Here is a 20,344-nt window from a genome sequence, read left to right on the forward strand (position 1 = left end):
CCAGGTGATAGTCAGATGGCAGTTTCAGTATTTCAGATTTAGTTATACATTTTCCATGAATTTAGTGAAAAGCCAGTAGCTAAATTCCTTCTGCAGCTTTGATCCTCTCAACGACTACCCTTCAATCTGTCTACTCTTAAATGTTCCATTCCTTTTGCACATTTTTTTCTGTTATATGATTTCTTACACTTTTTTTTCTTATATTGTCAAATTAATTTTTGCGTCTTTGTTGTTCACCTTTTTTCCTCTCTGGTCATGTAGTGACTCCTTTATGTTGATGAATTCTGTCACGTGGGTTTTTAAAAGAAGAGAATATTACAAAGAACTTTGACCTTTTTGAAAGATCACTCTGAAATACAGGCTTCGGATTCGCAGAAGAAATATATGTATTAGCGCTCATGGCAAGAGGGGTGCTGAAAGTTATTGCACCTACGAATGGGTTCTTAAATTTTCTTTCTACATTGCCATACATCCAAGTTTACTCTGCTGACTGGGTCAGGAGCAGGAACATCTAGATGATTACAAGCTAGAAGAAGCAGGCTTGCTGGCAAAATGACCTTTCCCTGAGAACATACCTTTTGGTCTGTGGGTGTAAAAGCTGAACTTTGTTTTCAGTCACTGATTCAGGACTTCAAATACTGGACTAATGAGATTTCTCATTGTTTTGTTGTGTAGTTGAGACTTATGTGAGCTTAAAATTGTGTGCTGAGGTTGGGAGGTTTATTTTAGCTAGATGCTTGAGAGAATGGGGGTGGATATAGCCTTGCTTTGTAAGTCAGGGCTGATTATGCTGCTTGTATGTTTGGGCTCTCTGGAGCTATGCTCTGAACAGGAAAGGAATCTGAGGGCATATGCAGGTATTCTCTGAGAGCCTGAATTGCAGTGCAGTGAGAATGACTGATTATCTTCCAGACGTTTCTTTTGGTGCATCTTTTTTGTATGTACAAAGGCTCATCACATCTTTTGTTCTTTGGTAGTTTTTTGAAATGGAATTTTCTGCCATTCCGTAAAATCTAGTAAAGTCAGGATCCTAATAGTGATACATGATGCCGTTCATCTGAACACACAAATACATTTTTTAGTTTGTATAACTTAAAATTGTAGCTATAACTGCTGTTCACATTGGCATGCTTGTGTTTCTTGCATTAACTGGTTAGCAGTTTTGCTGGGCAGTGAAGCAGAGCAGAGTTCAGGCTGGGCTAACCTCTCCTCAGTAGTCTCTGTTTCTTGTACAAGTTTTGCAGTACGTACCAAGTTATGTGTTGTCAGTGCTACTCAGCTACTAAAAGAAAATCAAATAGCCATGATTTATTTATTACAACACTTTTGCTACAGTTTGCACAGATTCTGAATGAAGTTCAGAATCACTGATCATTCAAGCTATCGTTGTCATACATGTATAAGGCATATAGTAATTAAACTCTATCTTCTTTCTGCCTCCAGCTCCATGGATTTCTATTTCCATTTTTGAACGGCTGTAACAGCCACATTGCAGATGTTTCTGTAGTATCCTTACTGTGTGTCTCATTACTACTATGCAAATGCCCTATACTTCAGTCATTGCTCGTTAATTGATATAACAAAAGCAGTAATAAATGGAGAACTAATGTAGTTTGAAAACAAAGCGAAGACTTATCTCAGAGAGAGAAGCTGTTTTAACTTAGGCAAGAAAGAAGTGTATTAGTAACATAATTTAACTGCACAACATTCCTTCAACTTAAATATGAATATCCTCATATTTGCGTACTCATCCCTCCTAAGCTGTAGCTGAGATCTGCTTGAGATGCAGGATTCTAGTAAATTCTTTGAAAACAAGAGTTATACAATAATGCATTCACTATTAATATGCTTATCTGGAATTCTCTTTTTAAAAAGTGAGGTAATCCTTTTCTTGAGAATATGTGTATTACGTAGTAGAAATTCATTGAATGATACCATAGATTTTCCAGTTGGCAACCTCTGAGATTTGTGAAGAACACACCAACAAATAACAAAACCCAGGGCTCATAAATTTTAAAGACAACCGAATGGTGATTCCTTTGAAGTCCCCAAGCTTTCTTTCACCTGACATAACACTGAGTGAGCCACTCAAGATTTATGTTTTTCTTCCTAGCCTTCTTGTGACGATGTGCAGCATTGGATTCCTCAGACTGCATTCAGGTGGAAGGTTTGTGAGGTGCTACAGTGAGCATATTCAAGCATAGGCAGGTTCTTTTATAGTTTGTGTAGACTCAAGCCTTTTCAGATGTACTGGGAAGTACAGAGATGAAGTTGCATCCACCTGCTCTGTTTCATCAGGTTACCAGTAGGGTCTTCTAAAACTTCTCCCTCTTCTCACACTCTGTGCATCACATGCACAGACATGCAACAAATCAGTCCACTGGGGAATTCCAAAGCCAGTGCAGGACTGCCTGGGAAAGGATGTTTCTCTTAGCCTAGAGCAATGCTTTTAGCCAAGTTTTAAACCTCTGAATGAAGGCTTTTAATGGGATTTCTGTTCTCCTTAGTCTCCTGGCACTGCAGTCATGGAGCTATTATTTTCATTTTGATTGACTGCTTTATCAAATGATTCTCGATTCTCAGCTTCACTTGCCAAACAACAAGCATACCAGTGGCTAGCTAAGGCCCCTGCCCAAGTACTTGGCAAAGTACCAGAACTGCCACAACTAGTAGAAATTCTCATGAATTATTAGATAAAGCAGTAGATGAAAATATAGACAAGATCTTGAAATGTAAATGGTGATTTGACCACAGTAAACATTTTCAAGGCATAGAGCATAGGAATCTCAAGGACAAAGCTGTGGGCTCTATCTGACAAAGGTAATTACCCATACCAACGGCATTCTTTAGAAATGAAGAAGTATGAGGCAATTTTATCACCTAATGGGAAAGGGCATAAAGCCAGAAAGACTCTTTATGGTTTACCAAGAATATAAATACAATAATTGAATCATCACCCGGCACATGCTCTACTAAAGTTATCTATATGTATATTCCTTTAAAAAATACAAGGACACTAATTAAAAAGGAAGAGAGACATAATTACTCTTCAGAATAAGCCTTCAGCTACAATGTGCTTTTTAATGCCATGAATACCTTTGCTCATGCTTTCATTTATTTAATTTTATTTAGGCTTTTATTGTAAAAATTACTATAGGCATTATTAGCAATAATTCTAACATTTTAGGAAGTTACTTTGGTGCATCATATAATTACTTCTAATTTAGGGCTGAGTAAATTTCAGGAAGTTTTAGGAGAAGGAAATAAGCCTTTATGGAGGTTTGAACAGGAAAAGCTCAGGATTATTAACCTTTTTCGCTTGACCCTTTTTTCTCTGGCTTAGTGGGACTCAAACTAGATAATCCATCACCTTTGCACACAAACACAGGATTTAATACAGTAGTTTTTATTCATTTCCACATAAATACAGGGTTACACAGAACTCCATAGATTCTAGTGCATCGCAGAGCATTTGCCCATGGTCAGTGCAGGGCTGGTATATCACACAAAGCTAGTTTGTAGTTCTCGGCTATGAAAGTTCATTCAAACATACCACAGACTTTCCCCTTGGTGTTTTTCACAGCTCAAGAGTAGCAGGAGAGATGATCCACGTGGATAATAGCTTGGGAGTGGCCATATTATGAGGAAATATGAATGGGAACGGAGTGTCCTTGTGAAACAATCTCTGTATAAAGTGGTCTGAGTAGTTCAGGAGCAAACATTAAAATTTGGGTATGGGATGCTGAACAGAGGTTAGCAACCTCCGATTTCGGAGGAAAGTATGTAAGGCAGCTGTGAACAAAGCATCTGAGTAATTCAGTGCAAAAATAGTCAGGGGAGGTAATAAACGTAATTATCTCGAGGTAAATGAGAAAGACAGGCAAGCAGTCTAACTTCTTTTATTTCTGGTTTCAGGGCATTATAAAGCCAGGCTGGACATCTTGGTTCTAAATTTGCAAATGTTGAATTCACAAAAACATACTAGAATTGAGAACACTGTTCAGAGCTCAAAACACAAAAGATTAGGATCCTAGGTGGTGTATTAGAAGGCAATAAGGCTTTCTGGGGCATCAAACAGGATTCAGATAAAGAATACAAGGGTCATTAGTGAAAATGTACTTGACTCATTCATGTGAAGTATGTTTATGGAAGTTAATTACTTTGAGAAAACTGGAGGCATGGCTAAAGTTGACAATATAGTTATTATATTAGCAAAATGAGTGCATTGTTAAAGTGAAGAACTAACAATTGGCCACCTGCACTTCGAATATTTGAATTAGACTTTCTGGAGAAACTATGATTAATCTTAAAAATACTGTGTCGTATTCATCTAGTTTGATAAGTGGAATTCGTCTACTTTAAGCAAAATGTTACTATCTAAAAATCTCCACTATTTTTTCTGTAAGGCTGAAGCATGAGAGTAGGTCAGAGTAGAGGTTTGTAACTGGATATTGTTTTAGTCAGTCTTCTTTAAGCACATTTCTTTCTAGAGTAAAGACTCTACTCAGAGTAGCATGCTCTGAGGTTTTAGTAAAGGTGCTGGAGAGCAAAGAATGACAGAGAGGATTTTTTTAAAGGCACATACCGATATCCTAGGGAGATCTTGTTAATTGCTAAAGGTACGCGAGTAAGAATGATTTGATGCTAAATGCCTAGAACCTGATTCAAATCCAGCATATCCAGCAATTTTTTGTCTGTGAAGGAGACATAAGAGTAATTAAATTGCACTGTTAAGAAAATCAGACCCAGAAAGGAATACGAGCTCTAAAAATGACATTTAAATACTTCTATAATAAATACTTGTTTAATAAAAATTTTTATTAAAGCATTTTTATGTTTTGTCTATCAGTAAAGGTTGGATTTAATTTGAGCTATTAATTATTTTACTTCAATCACAAAGTCACTTCAAATAAAAAATCAAAATATTCCAAACAGGTTGTCCTCAATCAGTCTGCTTATTGTTATTGTTATTGCTGCTAGTCATTATAAAATTTCATAGCTAATTATAATTGACAATAAGACCTTGCATATCTAAGTTAATATTTTATAACATTTTAATATGTATGATGTATTAGCATATTAACAATATAATTGCTGTAAAGTGCGGGCCAGATTCCTGACTCTTTTCTGCTAGCGCAACTCCCTTGATTAAGCTGGAATTGAGCGACAGAGCAGTAAAACATGCCCTGGTACATTTGTTGAGTCTTAAAACTTTTCTTCAGTCTGTTTTCTTCCTGCCTGTTCACTGATTTATTTTTTAAGGGAAATCCTATTCTGTCACTTAATGGCACTATATTATTTTATGGAAGTTTTTTCTCATTGTTATGTAGAAATGAAAACCTGTTATTTCCTCACAATGATTAAGGCATTACGGGGCCTCAGAAAATCTGGAATTCTAATTATATTTGTGGTGCTGTGATCCACAAGAAGTAAAGATCTAGTGGCATGTCATCACACTGTTACATAGATGTGTGGGTGGAAGGATGTCGGCAGTGTACTTTTTTTTTTTCCCCCCTAAGTATTTACTTAGGATCTATGGATAAAACAGAATTGTTTTCATTGTCATAAACCTGACATGACTGTAGCAGCTTCCAACACAACCCGCTCAAGCAGCTATACTAATAATTTATTTTGAATTATGTATTTTGTTTACTCATATTGATGTGTCACATATATCTTGATTATGTGTCAGTAGGAATATAAAGCTCACTGTGGTCAAAATTAGATATGCAAAAGAACAGTCTCTAAGGACATGCTGTTTGCATCCAGAGCTTCTGAGAGACAAGTATCTGTAATTGCTACACAAATATGGAAAAGCTGCTACAGTTGCTGATTAGGGTGCCTCTTCTCACTCCTTTCAAACCTCATCCAGTCCCTTTGTTCTCCCCACTTTAATATCCCCCCGTTCTCTCTCCTAGTGCATGTCCCATGCAGTCTGATCACTCTCTTATGCAATATGTAGGTTACATGTAATGAGCACTCTTGTGTTAGCTCATGCATCTAGTATCTACTATATCTGCTAGCATTTTCATTTTGGAGTCCATGGAAATGAGTAGGAAGTGCTGACACTAAGGTGGATTTCTCAAAACACAAACATTGTGATTAAAGAGAGACCGCCATTCAAAGTGATTTATAATAACTAGACATCCTTCAGTTTCTGGGTTGTTCAGTTTTTGGGAGGGTGGCACAAGTGGTGGGGGTTGCCTATGCTTCCCATTCCCCTCCTGCTCTAAAGTGGATATGAGTTAGTTTCAGCATCCTCTGCTCCCTCAAGGACAAAATCACAGCTTGCTTACCATGGCCCCTGGTTCTCAGTCACATTGCAGCAGTGAATAACTCTTTCTCCCTTTCTGCATACCTAAATTTAAACAGAACAGAGTCCTTCGATTTTCTTATAACTAGGGTTATGATAGAAGAGACCCTCTTCACACCTGTAAACTACATTTGAGGGGACGTTTTGCTTTTCCGATCTAGTTTTGCCTTTTCTAGTCTGTGTTTGCTCTACCTCTGCAGTCAGACAAGACAATATCATGCGTATACACCAAACAAAATATGATACTTCTGCAAAAAATTGCAAACTTTTCCCAGTTTTGCAAATGGATCTTCTTATTTGTAGAGGATCAGAGGTAATTACAGAGTAACTGTTTGTTAGGCTGCTGAATAACTGTAAAGCTTAATGGTATGAAAAATAACAAAGAAGTTGCATTTGAATGTCAAATTATAGCCTGCCCTCAGATAAGCAAAATGAGGGCTAACTGATTCCATAAATATGTATTGTATCTGTATGAAAAGAATATACTAACTCTTTTAAAATATAGTTTGATTATCAAGTTTTATAAATCAGTGCTGATACTTTGAAGTTAACAAAGTACACAGTTTAAGTCCCTGTTTTAATTTAAATTATATTTAAAATTTAAATGTTAAATTAATTTAAATGTAAGAAACAGATAATGTAATATTAAGGAAAAGGACTATTTTAAACTTCCAGAATAGAAGAGATCTGACTAACCTCAGTAGAAGCTGAATCAGGCCTTGAAGTGAAAGGCAAAAGTGGATACCAACGTAGTCTGTTTAGATTACTTTGCTACTACGATGGCAAGCAGAGAACTCAGTGCAGGGTTAGGTGGATTGTCAGTGGTTGTTGCTCATTTAGTTGAACTCGATGATCTTAAGGGTCTTTTCCAACCTGAATGAGTCTGTGATTTTAAAAATTGATCCATTTGGTCTTTCAGCAGGCATGTTTCATTTTCCTGCAAATTTTGGGTAATTGATTCAAAATTTATATCAGTTCTGATATAAATTAAACTATTTTTATGTCTTACATGTAGTAATGCGAAAAAAAAAAAAAAAAGAAAGAAAACCCGACAGGAAATGAAAGTAAGTGAAAGCTTTGTCTGAACAGGGCCTGAAGAATATGGTTTTATTTAATTAATGTTTCCTGGTACGGCTTGTGCATCTGTCACAGAAATTTTACTCTTTCTCTTTTTTTTTTTGGTATTATCAGCAAGCTGAAAGTATAATCTGTCCTTTAGTCCCGAGCTATACATCCTGTGTATTGATTAAAGGTAGGTGTATGGCCTAACTTAATCACCTCTTTACAGATGGAGTTGCTGAACTTTGGAAACCCCTTAACTACGAGTTCAGCTTTGAAGTCAAGGACTTGAAAATGTAGCGTGCCCTCAGTATCCCCTCCTCCTTGTCCTCCTTTCCAGGATATTGCAGTTGAAATACACTCCTCACACTCCACCTGGTTGGTGGGTAGGTATTGTCCATGCCTGTGGAAGCATACCTCTTGCAAGATGTCTGACATCTTTTTCATGGCAAAGAGAGGTAGAAAAGTGGACGAAAATGAAGGTGGTGGAAGATGTTGAACCCACCCTTGGTTACTCGTGACGACCTATCAGTGAGGAAATAAAAATAGAACATAACAGAGCTTTGCTCTTGACTTGTTCATCCTTTTTCTAGAGACCATAGTAAAATAAATAGAGTGAACTACTGAAAGGAGACAAAACTTTTCAACTCCGTTATTATTTTTCCCCCAAAGGATGACTTAAGGATTCAAACTGAGAAATATGTTTCACATCTTTTTCTTTCTGCCTCTCTCCCACACACATGTACACACAGAGGCTTGCTGCAATCTGTACTCCTCTAATATGTTCCAGTGTGCTGAAATAAATATAAATGGAACATTAATTTTGAATCAGTGTTTGTTTCTTGTCTTAGCAACTTGTACAGAAGCCTTTCTGCTATGCACTGATATGTTTATATTATTTTATAGGTATTCCACAACTCTCAGTATTTTCTCATCCTTTAAAAATTCAGGGGGGATCTAAATCTTCATGATGACCAATCCTGTTTGGGGCTTTTTTGTTGGTTGCTTGAATTTTATCCTAATTCAGAAGTAGCTCATGTTCTGTAATTTTTAACAGAAATACTGCCAATTACTGATGCCTTTGCCTAACAATTTCAGAGTCAGTTTCAGGTGCTCAGTCTCTCCTGAATCAGATCATTATACAACACTTCAGACAAATGAACACAGTGTTTGCTGCAGTATGTGATTTCTATAGTTAAACTTCAATGTAAACAAAATTTCGATTTCACAATCGCATCTCTGTTTCTCAGGATTCTTGAAGTTAGATTTGTCAGTTTTAAATGACAAAAAAAAAAAAAAAAGTGTTATAAGCTGTGGTGTTATATAGGTAAAGGATTTCACAACGAAAACAATGACATAAACCCTAACAGGAGAAATAAACTTGTCCTGCAGGTAGATTGTCTTAGTAAACTCATCAGATAAAATGTTGACAAAGTCATGGGGAATGGGTATGTTAAAATACAACTTAGTAAGTTTGAAGTATAAGAGATGTAAAACAAGTCCTGTTGTTTTTGTTAAGTCAGTGATTCAGATTTTGTTTTGATTTCTCTTGTTAGAATTAGGATTTCCTCTACTTCTAATTTTAAAATATTATTATAGTAGAAATTTCACTGAATCAGAGAAGCATGAAATAGCCATTTCCAAGCCATGTGGTGATGATAATAATAATAAAAGATGTGTTATTTTCCAGGAGTCTAGTTTCTATTCAGGTACTTAATTTTAGTTAAAATGCAAGACAGCGTATGTCTTTTGAAAGAGAATCTTGAAGTGATTTTGGATTATTTAAATAAAGGAAAACTGAATTAAACTGGATTTCTTTAGGTTAAGTTATGAACTTTGTTTTGTGCAGCCAATAGTTCTCTTTCTTAAAGATTACTGCTCTTTAAGACCACTTGCGTGCTATCTGTCAAGGAAAGACAGTGTTTAAGTGTTTCTGGAAGTTGAATAGCTGAATTATGTTCTGTTAGTTATGGCACAAGACTAAAATTTGATATATAGGCTCTAGTTACTCCTAGTATTACTTGCTGCATGTCGTAACAACGTTAACAATGCTTAGTGCTTTGCATTACAAATTTCCAGTGATACGCACACAGCTCAGATATGTAGGGTTTTTCCAGAAAGGAAGGAATGTGTTGATCACAATAAGAACTAGCGTGGGTCTGTAGCCTCCAAAAGTTTAGGTTTGGAGACACTAAATGGCTTCATAGTGGGATTTTTTTATATTTGACTTTGATTATTTCATCTACCTCTTCATTTTTGTATCAAACTCTGCAGCCTTTTTTAATCTTGAGTAAGTTTCAATGGGTATGTTCCTCAAAGATGAGTACCAGCAAGGTGTGTATTTCAAGCTTTTAATGTTCCAATAGAATCTTGAGAACTAGGAAGAAAAGCAGAAGAGCTTTTTGGGTCCTTGTAATTCTTGTAAACCTTACAATATGCATTTCTAAACTCAGCTGGACTTTACATTATTTTTTGTGATTTATTTATTGTCACTAGTTTAGTTCCACTAGTTATTGAGTCATCCTTTCTTTGTCTCTATCTATTCTTTTCTTTGTGTGTGTGCTGTGCTCATCTACAGCAGGCTACTGGATCTTAGAACTGTGGGCAGTAATTGAGACTTCAGCAGGGACATAAAGGACCTGTACTTCTAGGAAATTATGTACACAATTTGCAAACTTGTCTCTTATAGCTACATGCTGTGCTGTGGCAGTGGTGACCACAGATGACCAACTGTGCAGCCTGTGTGCAGCCTTACTCTGAAAAGAGTTTTGATAAACTAGACTAGTGGAAATTTTCTCAATGCTTTTTCACCTTGCACCTCAGTGTGCTAAATTTTCAAGCCATCGCATGTCAAGTGACAGTCCTAATGTTATAATGTATTGCAAAATTTAAGGTAGGTCTTTTTAAAATGTGAATCACAATAAATACAGGTGATGAAGCTTTTACAAATTCATTAGGTCCTTAGAGAGTCTCTAACTTTACACTCTTATGATTTTGCATAAAATAATTGATTGGATGCAAGAAGACTCAAGTCTCCCAATTCCGTTGACTGGGTGGTTCACTGGGGGGGGAAAAAAAAAACAAGCAAAAAACCCCCAGTAATTAAAACTCAGTTTTGTCACTGGTTTAGAAAGAACTAACTCTCCATTCATACAAATGAGGAAAAGTTCTGAGCATTGAATACTGATCACTGTGCAGGCCCCTTCAATGAAGAACAGTTGCCCATGCAAATGTAACAGTTTGTGCACTCTGTGGATCAAAGTGGATCCACTTCAATCACTTTCTACTTTTACTTCGAGGATATTGGGCGTTGAGAGGGACATCCTCTGCATACATGTTTTACCACCAAGAAGTTTGGAGACCTTAAAAGTACGAAAATGGACAGATGAAACTGTTTTGTCTTGACAGTGTTTTCATGCACGAGTGAAATCTAGAATTGCTTAGTGAGAACTGATTAATTTGTTTGAATAGGTGTTTTTAGGGTGATTTTTATTCGTGGAGAAAACACTTAGCATAAAGTGAAATTCCACAGAAATTTTGCAATGACAAAGTAGTGCAATGTACTCAGTGTGGTGGGCAGCACAAGCAGTAGATAAAATTCCCTCTCCATCTCTCTCTCTCAACAACAAATTTCACCATAGTCACAAGAACTTTAATAGGCGGTGGATATCCCCTTGTCTGGAGATTTCCAAACCAGTGAGGTCTCTCTCGTGTTTAGTAAATTAATTTTTTAAATGAATTCTCATCAAGTTTCTAATTATAATATCTTTAAATTTAATGTTTGTATTTCTGATGAAAGACAAACATTTTGGGGGCAGTCACAGGGGACATGAATAATTTCTTTAGAAGCTTATCTAATTAATTACATTTCTGTGTAATGTCTTTAAAATTTGAACTGCCATCATTTCATTAATTTAGATAAAAGTAAATCTTTAGTGTTTAAATATGACACTAGTGCTAAGAATTCTGATAAGCTCAAGTTTCATTGTCTTTATTTTTATCAAGTTAAGATTAAAAATATGTTTAAAATATTTGGGATTCATGATTTGCATATTAACTTTTGTTTGATTTCAAATACATTATTATTTCATGGCATAAGTGTTCACCTCACCTGTTAATAAGTAAGATCATATGATGTAAAATGGACAGAAATATTACTCTTGCAATGTTTTGGTGGGGATTTCTTTTTCTTCTGTTACGTTTCTTTTTGAACTAAAACTTTTGACTCCATGAGATGGGAAGCATTTAAAGTCTGATGTCTCATAATCTTCCGTACACTATAGAGGTAGAATTTTAATATTTCAGGCTATCCAGCAAACATAAAGCCTGTATTTACAGCACTAGTACATTTGGTGATAGCCTGGGTTTGTGTCTTTTGAAATAGGTATTTTTATGCTGTTTCAAAGTAATGTTAGCAGAGCAGTGGATATTTACACACTTTGATTTATAGATGGGCCTCAAAAATTATAGCTGTCTTTAGCATACAAGGAAAAAAAAAAAGGATACAAGAGGTAGGGTTTGATTAGGTCATAACACAATTAACTTCGATGGAAGCCACAAAAAATACAGTGTATATGGCGATTCTGTCTTTAATCATCTCTAGCATTTGTAGAGCTGCCACCAGTTGCTACCTGCCCACTGGTGGAGCCTGAGGTACTTCTACTTTGTAGACATGCATTACGAGAGGTACATTGAATACCAGGCAACAGGGACTTCTGTCCTGCCTTCCCCTAAGCCAGTTCTGTATTGCCATGTGGGCATGGACTGATGACAGCTTTGGAGAGCTGCTAAGCTGTCACAACAACTGTGAGGAAGTTGATACCCAGACTTATGGTAGCAGCTTTCTTTCCTGCAGTAATAATTTAGGCAAAAGCGTGTAGTTCGATTACAAGTCAGACCCAGAGTTTAATTCACACAGTGTGCAGTTCTTCAAATTGTTGATGATATAAATAAGACAAAATACTGGATGTTAAGTAATACTCACTAAGAGATGGATTTTGAAACTAGTATTGAGTTATGCACAGAGGTGTGCATGTACTATAGAACAGTTTTTTAAACTCTTCAGATCAGCCGGTCATCTCGGTTTAAACTGGATTCGTGTTTTTGCTCATTGGGGAAAAAGAATCTAAAATATTTATAAAGAGTCTCTTAAAATAAATTAGCTATACTGAATTTAAGGAAAGACACTAGAAACTGACTGTGAAATCTAGTCAAAGTAGAACGCAAATTGTTGGGTCAGCTTTTCTTTCGCTACAGCTTAACAAGGTTGTTCTACTCTTTACAGTGATAAACACTTTTATGCAAACTAGCACTATATTATAAATAAATAGACTTTATTTCGGTGAAGGAAAGAAGTTCACAGGTCATAATTTTGGTCAGTGGCAAATGAATCAAAGTGCTGTGATAGTCTGAGGTACTACCTAGTTTTGCCTATGCCAATCTACCATCTGTCTTTCTCACAATGTGGGTTCCACATTAATCGTATTTGCAATGAAGTAATAATAGATGTGCAGTCAGAACAACTAATAGAGTAAAATGCTCTGTGCTCTGCCAAAGATAAACAGAGAAATAAATCTATGTTGTTTACAGCCTTCCCTTTTCCATGTATAATGGACTTTATCAATAAAACAATACAAACTTCATCAAAGAAAAATCTTACCAATTTAGTCCAAGAAAGGTCTTCATTGAGCTAATCTCCAACAAATGCTCTTTGCAATAAAGATCTATTTACTCTTTTCAACCGTAAAATGCTGGCCATCCTTCTTTATCTCATCCTCCAACTCTATGATCCATCACAGATAAGAAAACCCGATTAAGCAGGGACAGAAGACAGGAAGAGTATGGTTACTATGCAAGCATTTATGCATCAGTCCTAAATTAAATATACTTCCCTTTTATGCTTTGATTTCTTTTCTTAGGGAACCACAGTCAAGTGACCCGGGTGCCTGTTGCTATCAAAGTTCTTGATGTAAACGACAATGCTCCTGAATTTGCATCGGAGCACGAAGCCTTTTTATGTGAGAATGGGAAGCCTGGACAAGTAAGTATCTCCTTGTTTTTATGTTGTGTACTTTGATGTGTAAGAACAGGGTGCAGTTTCTCCCTGCCTTCTTACCTTATCTTTATACCCAACACACGTGTCTATGTGTTTGTGCCAACAGCTCTTAACATTCATTTAAGATGAACCTATGATCATATTCTGGGGCATGTCTGTCTATATATGGACATGTATATTTTTTAAAGTATAAGTTTTAAATTAAAGGTAGGTATCTTGGGACAATATCCAGAAAAAATGCTGCGTGTCTTTAAGCTCCCACTGTTTCCACTCATTTTGATGGAGTTCATCGCTTCATAGGTTCATGTATGTTAATAGGTAAAAGTATATTCCAACCTTAGTTCCAGTTCAGTCGTTGAACTACAGTGCAGCTGGGCCCAGGTATAATTTGGAAGAAATACTTAAAACAACAAAACAGTTTCACCTTACACATATCTCAGTTATCATCTCTATCTATTGAGTTCTTACTTTGCTGTGACAACTGGGAAAAAACAAGGAGGCAAACCAGAACTTAATGGAAAGTCAAGTAAATTGTAACTGCATTTGAAGTATCTAAAGAGGAATCGACTGTTGGAGAGGCAGAGTTCAAGTTTTTATTGTACCTCACAAAAAAAATCAAACAGACATAACATTATTTCCTTCTTGATTTAATGAAATAAAAGGGTTGGCAAAGGAATTTACACAACCCTCTACGAGGTGAAATAAACATAGCAAGACACTGGAAGCAAGATTTAACCTGTATATCCTTTTTCAAAGAAAATGAAACAGATTTCTTAAAAGGCATCCATTTTGAAGGATGAATGTACAGTAATAGAGAAGAATATCTCATATGCCACATAAATGACAAGATAAATATTCAATAAAATGCACAGACTTTTAGAAAATAATGCAATGTAAGTGTGATTTAACTTTTGTCCAGCTTGAGAAACACTGTGTGTTACAACAATTCACTGTTTTTAAACTTTCTAATTTATTTCTAGATTGTGACATTTTATTTAAATAAACAGCAGCTGACAGCATGACACTAGTCTTGTTAAACCAACTATTCCTGTGTCTCATGTGGGTGTTAGGCATTAAATTCACTATTCTCCAAAGAAGGTTACCTGACAGCAGTTAGAAATTATTTTCTTTTAGTGGTATTAAATGACAACCTATATAGTAGTATATGACAACCTACCTCTGCCAAGACTGGATTGTTACAGAAGACGATTTGACTTCTAGCACCCCTTTTTGTTTATTAAAAAGGTGTCAAAAATGTGTCATTTAAGAAATGAGAAATCTCTCTAACCACTGAAAAGCAGGTTACTGAAATGAGCCCTTATGGGCAGAGAGTTATGCTGCTTGTTGGTATTTAAGTTCTTCTAGCTCAGAATGGATTTCTGTTTAGCTCAGGGTGGATTTCAGATGCTGAGTAGTTACGCTTTCTAGGATGTATTAAATTCTAATGAGTATACCTTTATCCAGAACTCAGCAATCTTCCCTGAAATCAGGAAGCTGTGTTGCACAGTGTTTTCTGAATATATTCATCTTGGTATTGCTATCAAATTTCGGGTGGTTTAAGAGATGATGAAAAATGTTCACATTTAATTTTCGAATAAAACAATGAATGAGGTGATTAAGAGTCAGCTAGTAAAAGAGGCTTTTATTTAAGCACTTTCTGAAAACTTTCATTATACCATGATATTCATCTTCCGTCACCTCTTATGCTTTTGATCTGGTGGCAGATGTCACTCTTGAGCATGAATCCTTGTGTGAACTTTACAGATGGTTATTAAATATTTGGCTGCCAGCATGGATGAGGTGGCAGTGATCCCGCAATTTATTCTGTGTTTTAAACAAATAACGTTATTGGAACAGTAACCGGTCCAGAATAATCGCTGAGGTTAGGTTCTAAATTTAAGTTGTCACTCAAAAATTATCTGCTCCTGTAAAGATTTTAGTATCTACACTACCTGATTGGTTTTTCTCATGCTTATTATTCTATATTCAGATTTTGGAACAAATCATATTAATCAGTCAAGATGTAGAAGTCAAAAAGTTAAATACATCTCAGCTATGAAATAGGTAATATAAGAAAGACACTACTACTCTTGCATAGTAGCAAAAGCCTAATTTGCGTAGTTCTCCAGAGGTTAAACTTGAATGTTACATTAGCAGGAAAGACGTAATTGTGTTATGGTATTCCAATGTATTTACATTTGCAGTTCAACTCAAATCTAAGTTTAAATCAAATTTGAATCATCATAACGGAGATTACATTTGAACCTTTTGTGAAACTTTATTTGGAACTCCTAAATTCATTGAACCATCTATTCCAGTTCAGTTTCTAAGTGTTCTATTTTGGGTTCTGATATAATTGCAAGTGGCAAGTGCAGCTGCTGGTGATGTGACAGAATGTATTAAAAACTGTTGATGTATAACATTGCCAGATGCATTTTCTTTGCTTTAACCTACCTCTAACAGTAGAGGCACTACAGCTAGTAGGAGAGGAAAAGGAGAGGAGGAGGAAATGTATTTCTCTATGCACATATTTATGTGTCCTTGCACATTTTTACAGACCACAGAAAGTTGCCAGAAACGGGTTTTGTCACTTTTGAGGCTCGGGGTGGAGCAGGGGAAAGATTCAAACGTAGCATTACAGTACCTCTAAGCTAACCATAAACCAGCTCATGCCTTTCCCCATTATTCCTTTCTTTGCATAATTCCACTTACTAAAGCCAGAACATTCGTGGTTTTGCTGGTGATAGCTGAACAGTTGATTGGTCTCCAGCCCAGTTACATTATTTTCCTATACTCCTAGAACAGAACATCGGTATCGTTGCGTAAGAAAAGTGCTCACTCTCTGTTCCCCAGTCCATGCCCAGACTTTTCCAGTGAAGTGCCGTTTGCTCAAAACAAAGCTACAAAGTTTTCACACACGCAGTGCAGACAATGATGTATCAGTACTCAAGCCAGTGTTCGAACTAGAGCAATATAAAACAGAATACAATGTTCCTCCAGTCTCTCGCAATTTGTCTCCATTTTATTCAGTTCTCCTAATAGAATTGGCTTTTTCTAATGGAAGAAGTCTTCAGATAGATCTTTGTCTCCCTGAAGAGTCAAAGCTCATTCAAATGGCAAAATGCAGGTTCTAGCAGTAAAGGGCCAGCTCTATCTGAAGAGGCAAAGTTGAAATTGTATTGTGATGAGTCTAGTGCTTTACAGTATCATGAGTCTGCAAAGTAATTCAGAAATAACCATGAACATCAATGTAAATGTGAAAGTTTTTTCAGAGTTGGAAGAACAGTTTTAACAAAAGTAGGGAACAGTTTCCTGATGATAAGGAACCATTCTAAGGTGAACAAGTTGCACCACAGGGACAGACTTTTAAACAGTGTCATATATTAAAGTCACATATGGTTATGATACATTGATAAGAACTTTGTTTTGCTATTTATCCTTCTACATCATTCATTATGATTATACTGATAATCTTTTATAAATACTATTTCAGGCATATGTGGCTTTGTAGAAATGCTATACAGACCTACAGACTATAACAACGAGTTGTCCTAAAGGATCATTTAAATTCTAATTTCAATCCAGAGCTGCCTGTTAAGCAAAATATGTTGATTTACTATGTTTCTACTAAATATATATACGGAATCAAATATACACCTGAACTTTTAATACAACATCGAAGTTGAAATTTTACATGGAAGAATTTCAGAAATTTCAGGATTGAACAGCCAAGAGGTTACTAACTTTCACTGTAGTGCTTATGGATGCATAGTAAAAAAAATGGGTTGTTTTCTTTATTATTAGTATTGAGCAATTTTGTTACATGAAACACCTTTGTTATGCAAGTTATTGCTAGGAAAGAAAAAACATAAGGAGTGACAGGTAAGGCAGGTCAGCCCTCGAAGATTTTCTACCATGTTATGAACCACGAATTAAGAGTTAGAGAATTACTTCAATAGTGTTCCATTACAGGATCACACAACACTGAACAATAAAGTATGCTCATCAGCATGCTAATAAAAATGTGGTAATGAGAATTACTGGACTTATCTCACCCCTATGGAGTAAAAAATACAGCAGCTTTGTATCACTCTATATATGTTATGCTTTTTTTTTTAAAGACCTTATTTTAATGCAAACGCACAAAGAAATAAGGTTGCTATGGGAACACTAACTCTTAATTCCTTGATGTGTGCATATAACACAACAAATGTAGTATTCCACTAAGCCTGTCTTTTGCATATAATTTTCGGTGCATTTTCAGAGAAAGAATGACTTGGTAAACAATGAAGGGAGTGGATGGAAAGAACAGAAATAAAAGAAAGAATTCTATAGGACATTAAGAGGTATCTATAGTTCCTGGGGGGAAAAAAAAGGACAAAGAACATGCCCAGTGCCTATTTCTTAAAAATTTCCAATTTAGATCATATTCTAAGCTTATTTTGTAAAGTTTCTGTGAGATTAAAACGCATATTACTAATGCTCTTGGCTAGTGGCTTTCAGGTATATTAATTGAAAACCTGGAGACAGTGAAGTGAACTTTTACAGTCAACTTTCTTACATAATGCTGGAAAGAAATAACAGTTATGTAGCCCGTAGAGGTAAAATTGCATATCTGATAAACTGCACCTATTATGTGCAGTTGACCTTCCAGATTTCACTGTGCCATTATCCATTTTTCTTCTTGTTTTCCATTCTAGCAGTGTTTGAAAAATGGAACAATCATAAAATATATCACTCTAAGGATGCTTGTTTGGGATTCCATTCTAAATTGCACTTACCTGTGATGCAGAATTACTAGTACCTAGTCCAGCCCTGGGCCCGATGCATGTGGATAGTTTAGTATGTTACATGTCTGCAGAGAGACAGCTGAAAATGTTCTCCATCTATAAATGCGTCCACCTCTGCAGTGGGAGAGACAACATTTGCTTATATATTTTTCCCCATTGCGTAGCTCTCTAGTCTCTATTAAGCAGCTGTTAAACTGGAGACCTACTTCCTTAACCAAAAGCTATGTTAGGCATTTTTTTGTCCATCTCTTCTAATACATGTGTTTGAAATCATATCAGTCAAGGTTTCCACCTTGGCATATGCAGTTATTTGAAAATACCCCAATCTATTTATGTGGTATTTAAGCAATCTAAAACATTTTCCATTAGATTTTTGATAATGAATCAGACCTCTCCAGAATACGATTAGGCAAGGAATTAATCGTCTCAAATTCCTTCCTAGGTTCCTAGGTTGTCTTACGAATTATGTATGCCTATATCAATACCTGCTCAAACACCTTCTTACATACATAATCTCGAACATTTATGTTTTAATGTTGCTCCTTCTGGCTATCTAGTAAGACTTTAATCTTTGACTCTTGAAGAACATACAAGAAAGAATGGATATTGACTATTATCATATATGTAATGTATACAGATGGATAGTCCTTTCTCTTGAAGTAAAACCAGTATAAAATATTAGGTATTAGCATTTTGTTAGTGAAGCTTTGAAAATTTAAATTATAAGTCTATGAATTTGGACAGTATCAAACCTTGTTTCCATTTTTCACTCTTTAAAAATGAAATTTGTAGTGATTTCTAATTTGAATTTAATTGTCCAAGAAATTATTGGTCAGTTGCTTTAGGCATTACAAAAATAACTACATAAGACGAAAATGTTATTGAATTCAATGGACATGACAAAGGTCAACAATTCTCATTAAGTTTCTTATAAACCTCATCTAGCATGAGCTAACTACCACTGAAATTCAACTCTGAGTGTGGGATCTGGGTCCATACTTGTCTTTATTTCTACTTCTCTGGAAAATATTTGGAATCAAAAGTAATTCCACCAAATATTAAAAAAAAAAAAATCAAACCTCCTGGTTACTTTACAATGTTTCCTCCTTTCATATTCCTATGCAGCTTTGTATGATTTGAAGATGATCAACTGCAGTATCTTTCTGAGTAATGTGGGGGTAAAAGAAGTAAATGGAGGTAAATACACTGCAGATACCGTAGTTGATCATATAAATCATATGAAGTGCTTCAGACAAAGTTATTCAATTATTCAAAGTTATTCAGCCTATCCAAACACTCTCCTAAACTTAGTATCCTGCATTATTGTGGGATTTATTAGTTAATAATGAAATTTTAGAACAAACCCATGTTCCTAGTACAAGAATAACTGAGATTTTATTCAAATTTAGGGAAAAATCCAAATACAGACTTAGATATTTTCTTTTTTTTCAGATTACATTATTTCTCACATAAAACTTCACATCAAAAGTTAATTTAAAAAAAAATAAAGTAAAAAATGGTGGCGAGGGAAAGGAGAAATGATTAAAGATAGATTATACATTTTGGTCCAGTATGAAGCACGGTTATATGAATGAAAGACTATCATGGGCATCACGAGTGTTTCTGAAACACAGTTTTCCTTCTTTATTGCTGAATAATAATTTACTACTTGCCTAAATCAGCAACAGTTTTTACTGGCCTCTCTTATGTACCTGTTCCTCCTTATTCTCTGCCTCCTTGTTCTGGAAACAGTTTCAATGGGCCAGACACAGTCCCTGTTTCCCAGACTTTCAGTCTAAGTCTGTAAAAGCCTTACAAGATTATAAATTAACATTTTTAATTGGGCACGTAGACAAATGTGTCCGATAGAATGGAATGTTTTTTTCAATACTGCATGTTTATCAGAAGTGTGAATGCTTAATGAGAGTGTTTTCTGTTGTAGGTAATTCAAATTGTCAGTGCTGTTGACAAAGATGATCCTAAAAATGGGCATTATTTCCTGTACAGTCTTCTTCCTGAAATGGTCAACAATCCAAATTTCACCATCAAGAAAAATGAAGGTAAATATAAGACATCTACTATGTGTATCTGAACAGCTTAGTTTTGAATTACTTCGTTGACTACTAG

General features: G+C 35.6%; 1 protein-coding gene across 3 annotated transcripts in view; it reads left to right on the forward strand.

Moving 5' to 3' along the window:
* Positions 1-20,344, forward strand: part of CDH8 (cadherin 8) — a 134,778-nt gene that overhangs the window by 88,315 nt on the left and 26,119 nt on the right. The window contains exons 8-11 of one of the 3 annotated variants that reach the window (XM_086469162.1): positions 4,092-4,100; positions 7,723-7,758; positions 13,291-13,412; positions 20,160-20,277. In XM_086469162.1, coding sequence (XP_086325288.1) covers positions 4,092-4,100; positions 7,723-7,758; positions 13,291-13,412; positions 20,160-20,277 — 285 coding nt within the window. The remainder of the gene's footprint in view (positions 1-4,091; positions 4,101-7,722; positions 7,759-13,290; positions 13,413-20,159; positions 20,278-20,344) is intronic. The other 2 variants (XM_086469163.1, XM_086469164.1) reach the window with 2 other exon arrangements.

The sequence above is a fragment of the Leptosomus discolor genome, chromosome 8, assembly GCF_034619465.1.
Source record: "Leptosomus discolor isolate bLepDis1 chromosome 8, bLepDis1.hap2, whole genome shotgun sequence".
NCBI classification, from domain to species: Eukaryota; Metazoa; Chordata; class Aves; order Leptosomiformes; family Leptosomidae; genus Leptosomus; species Leptosomus discolor.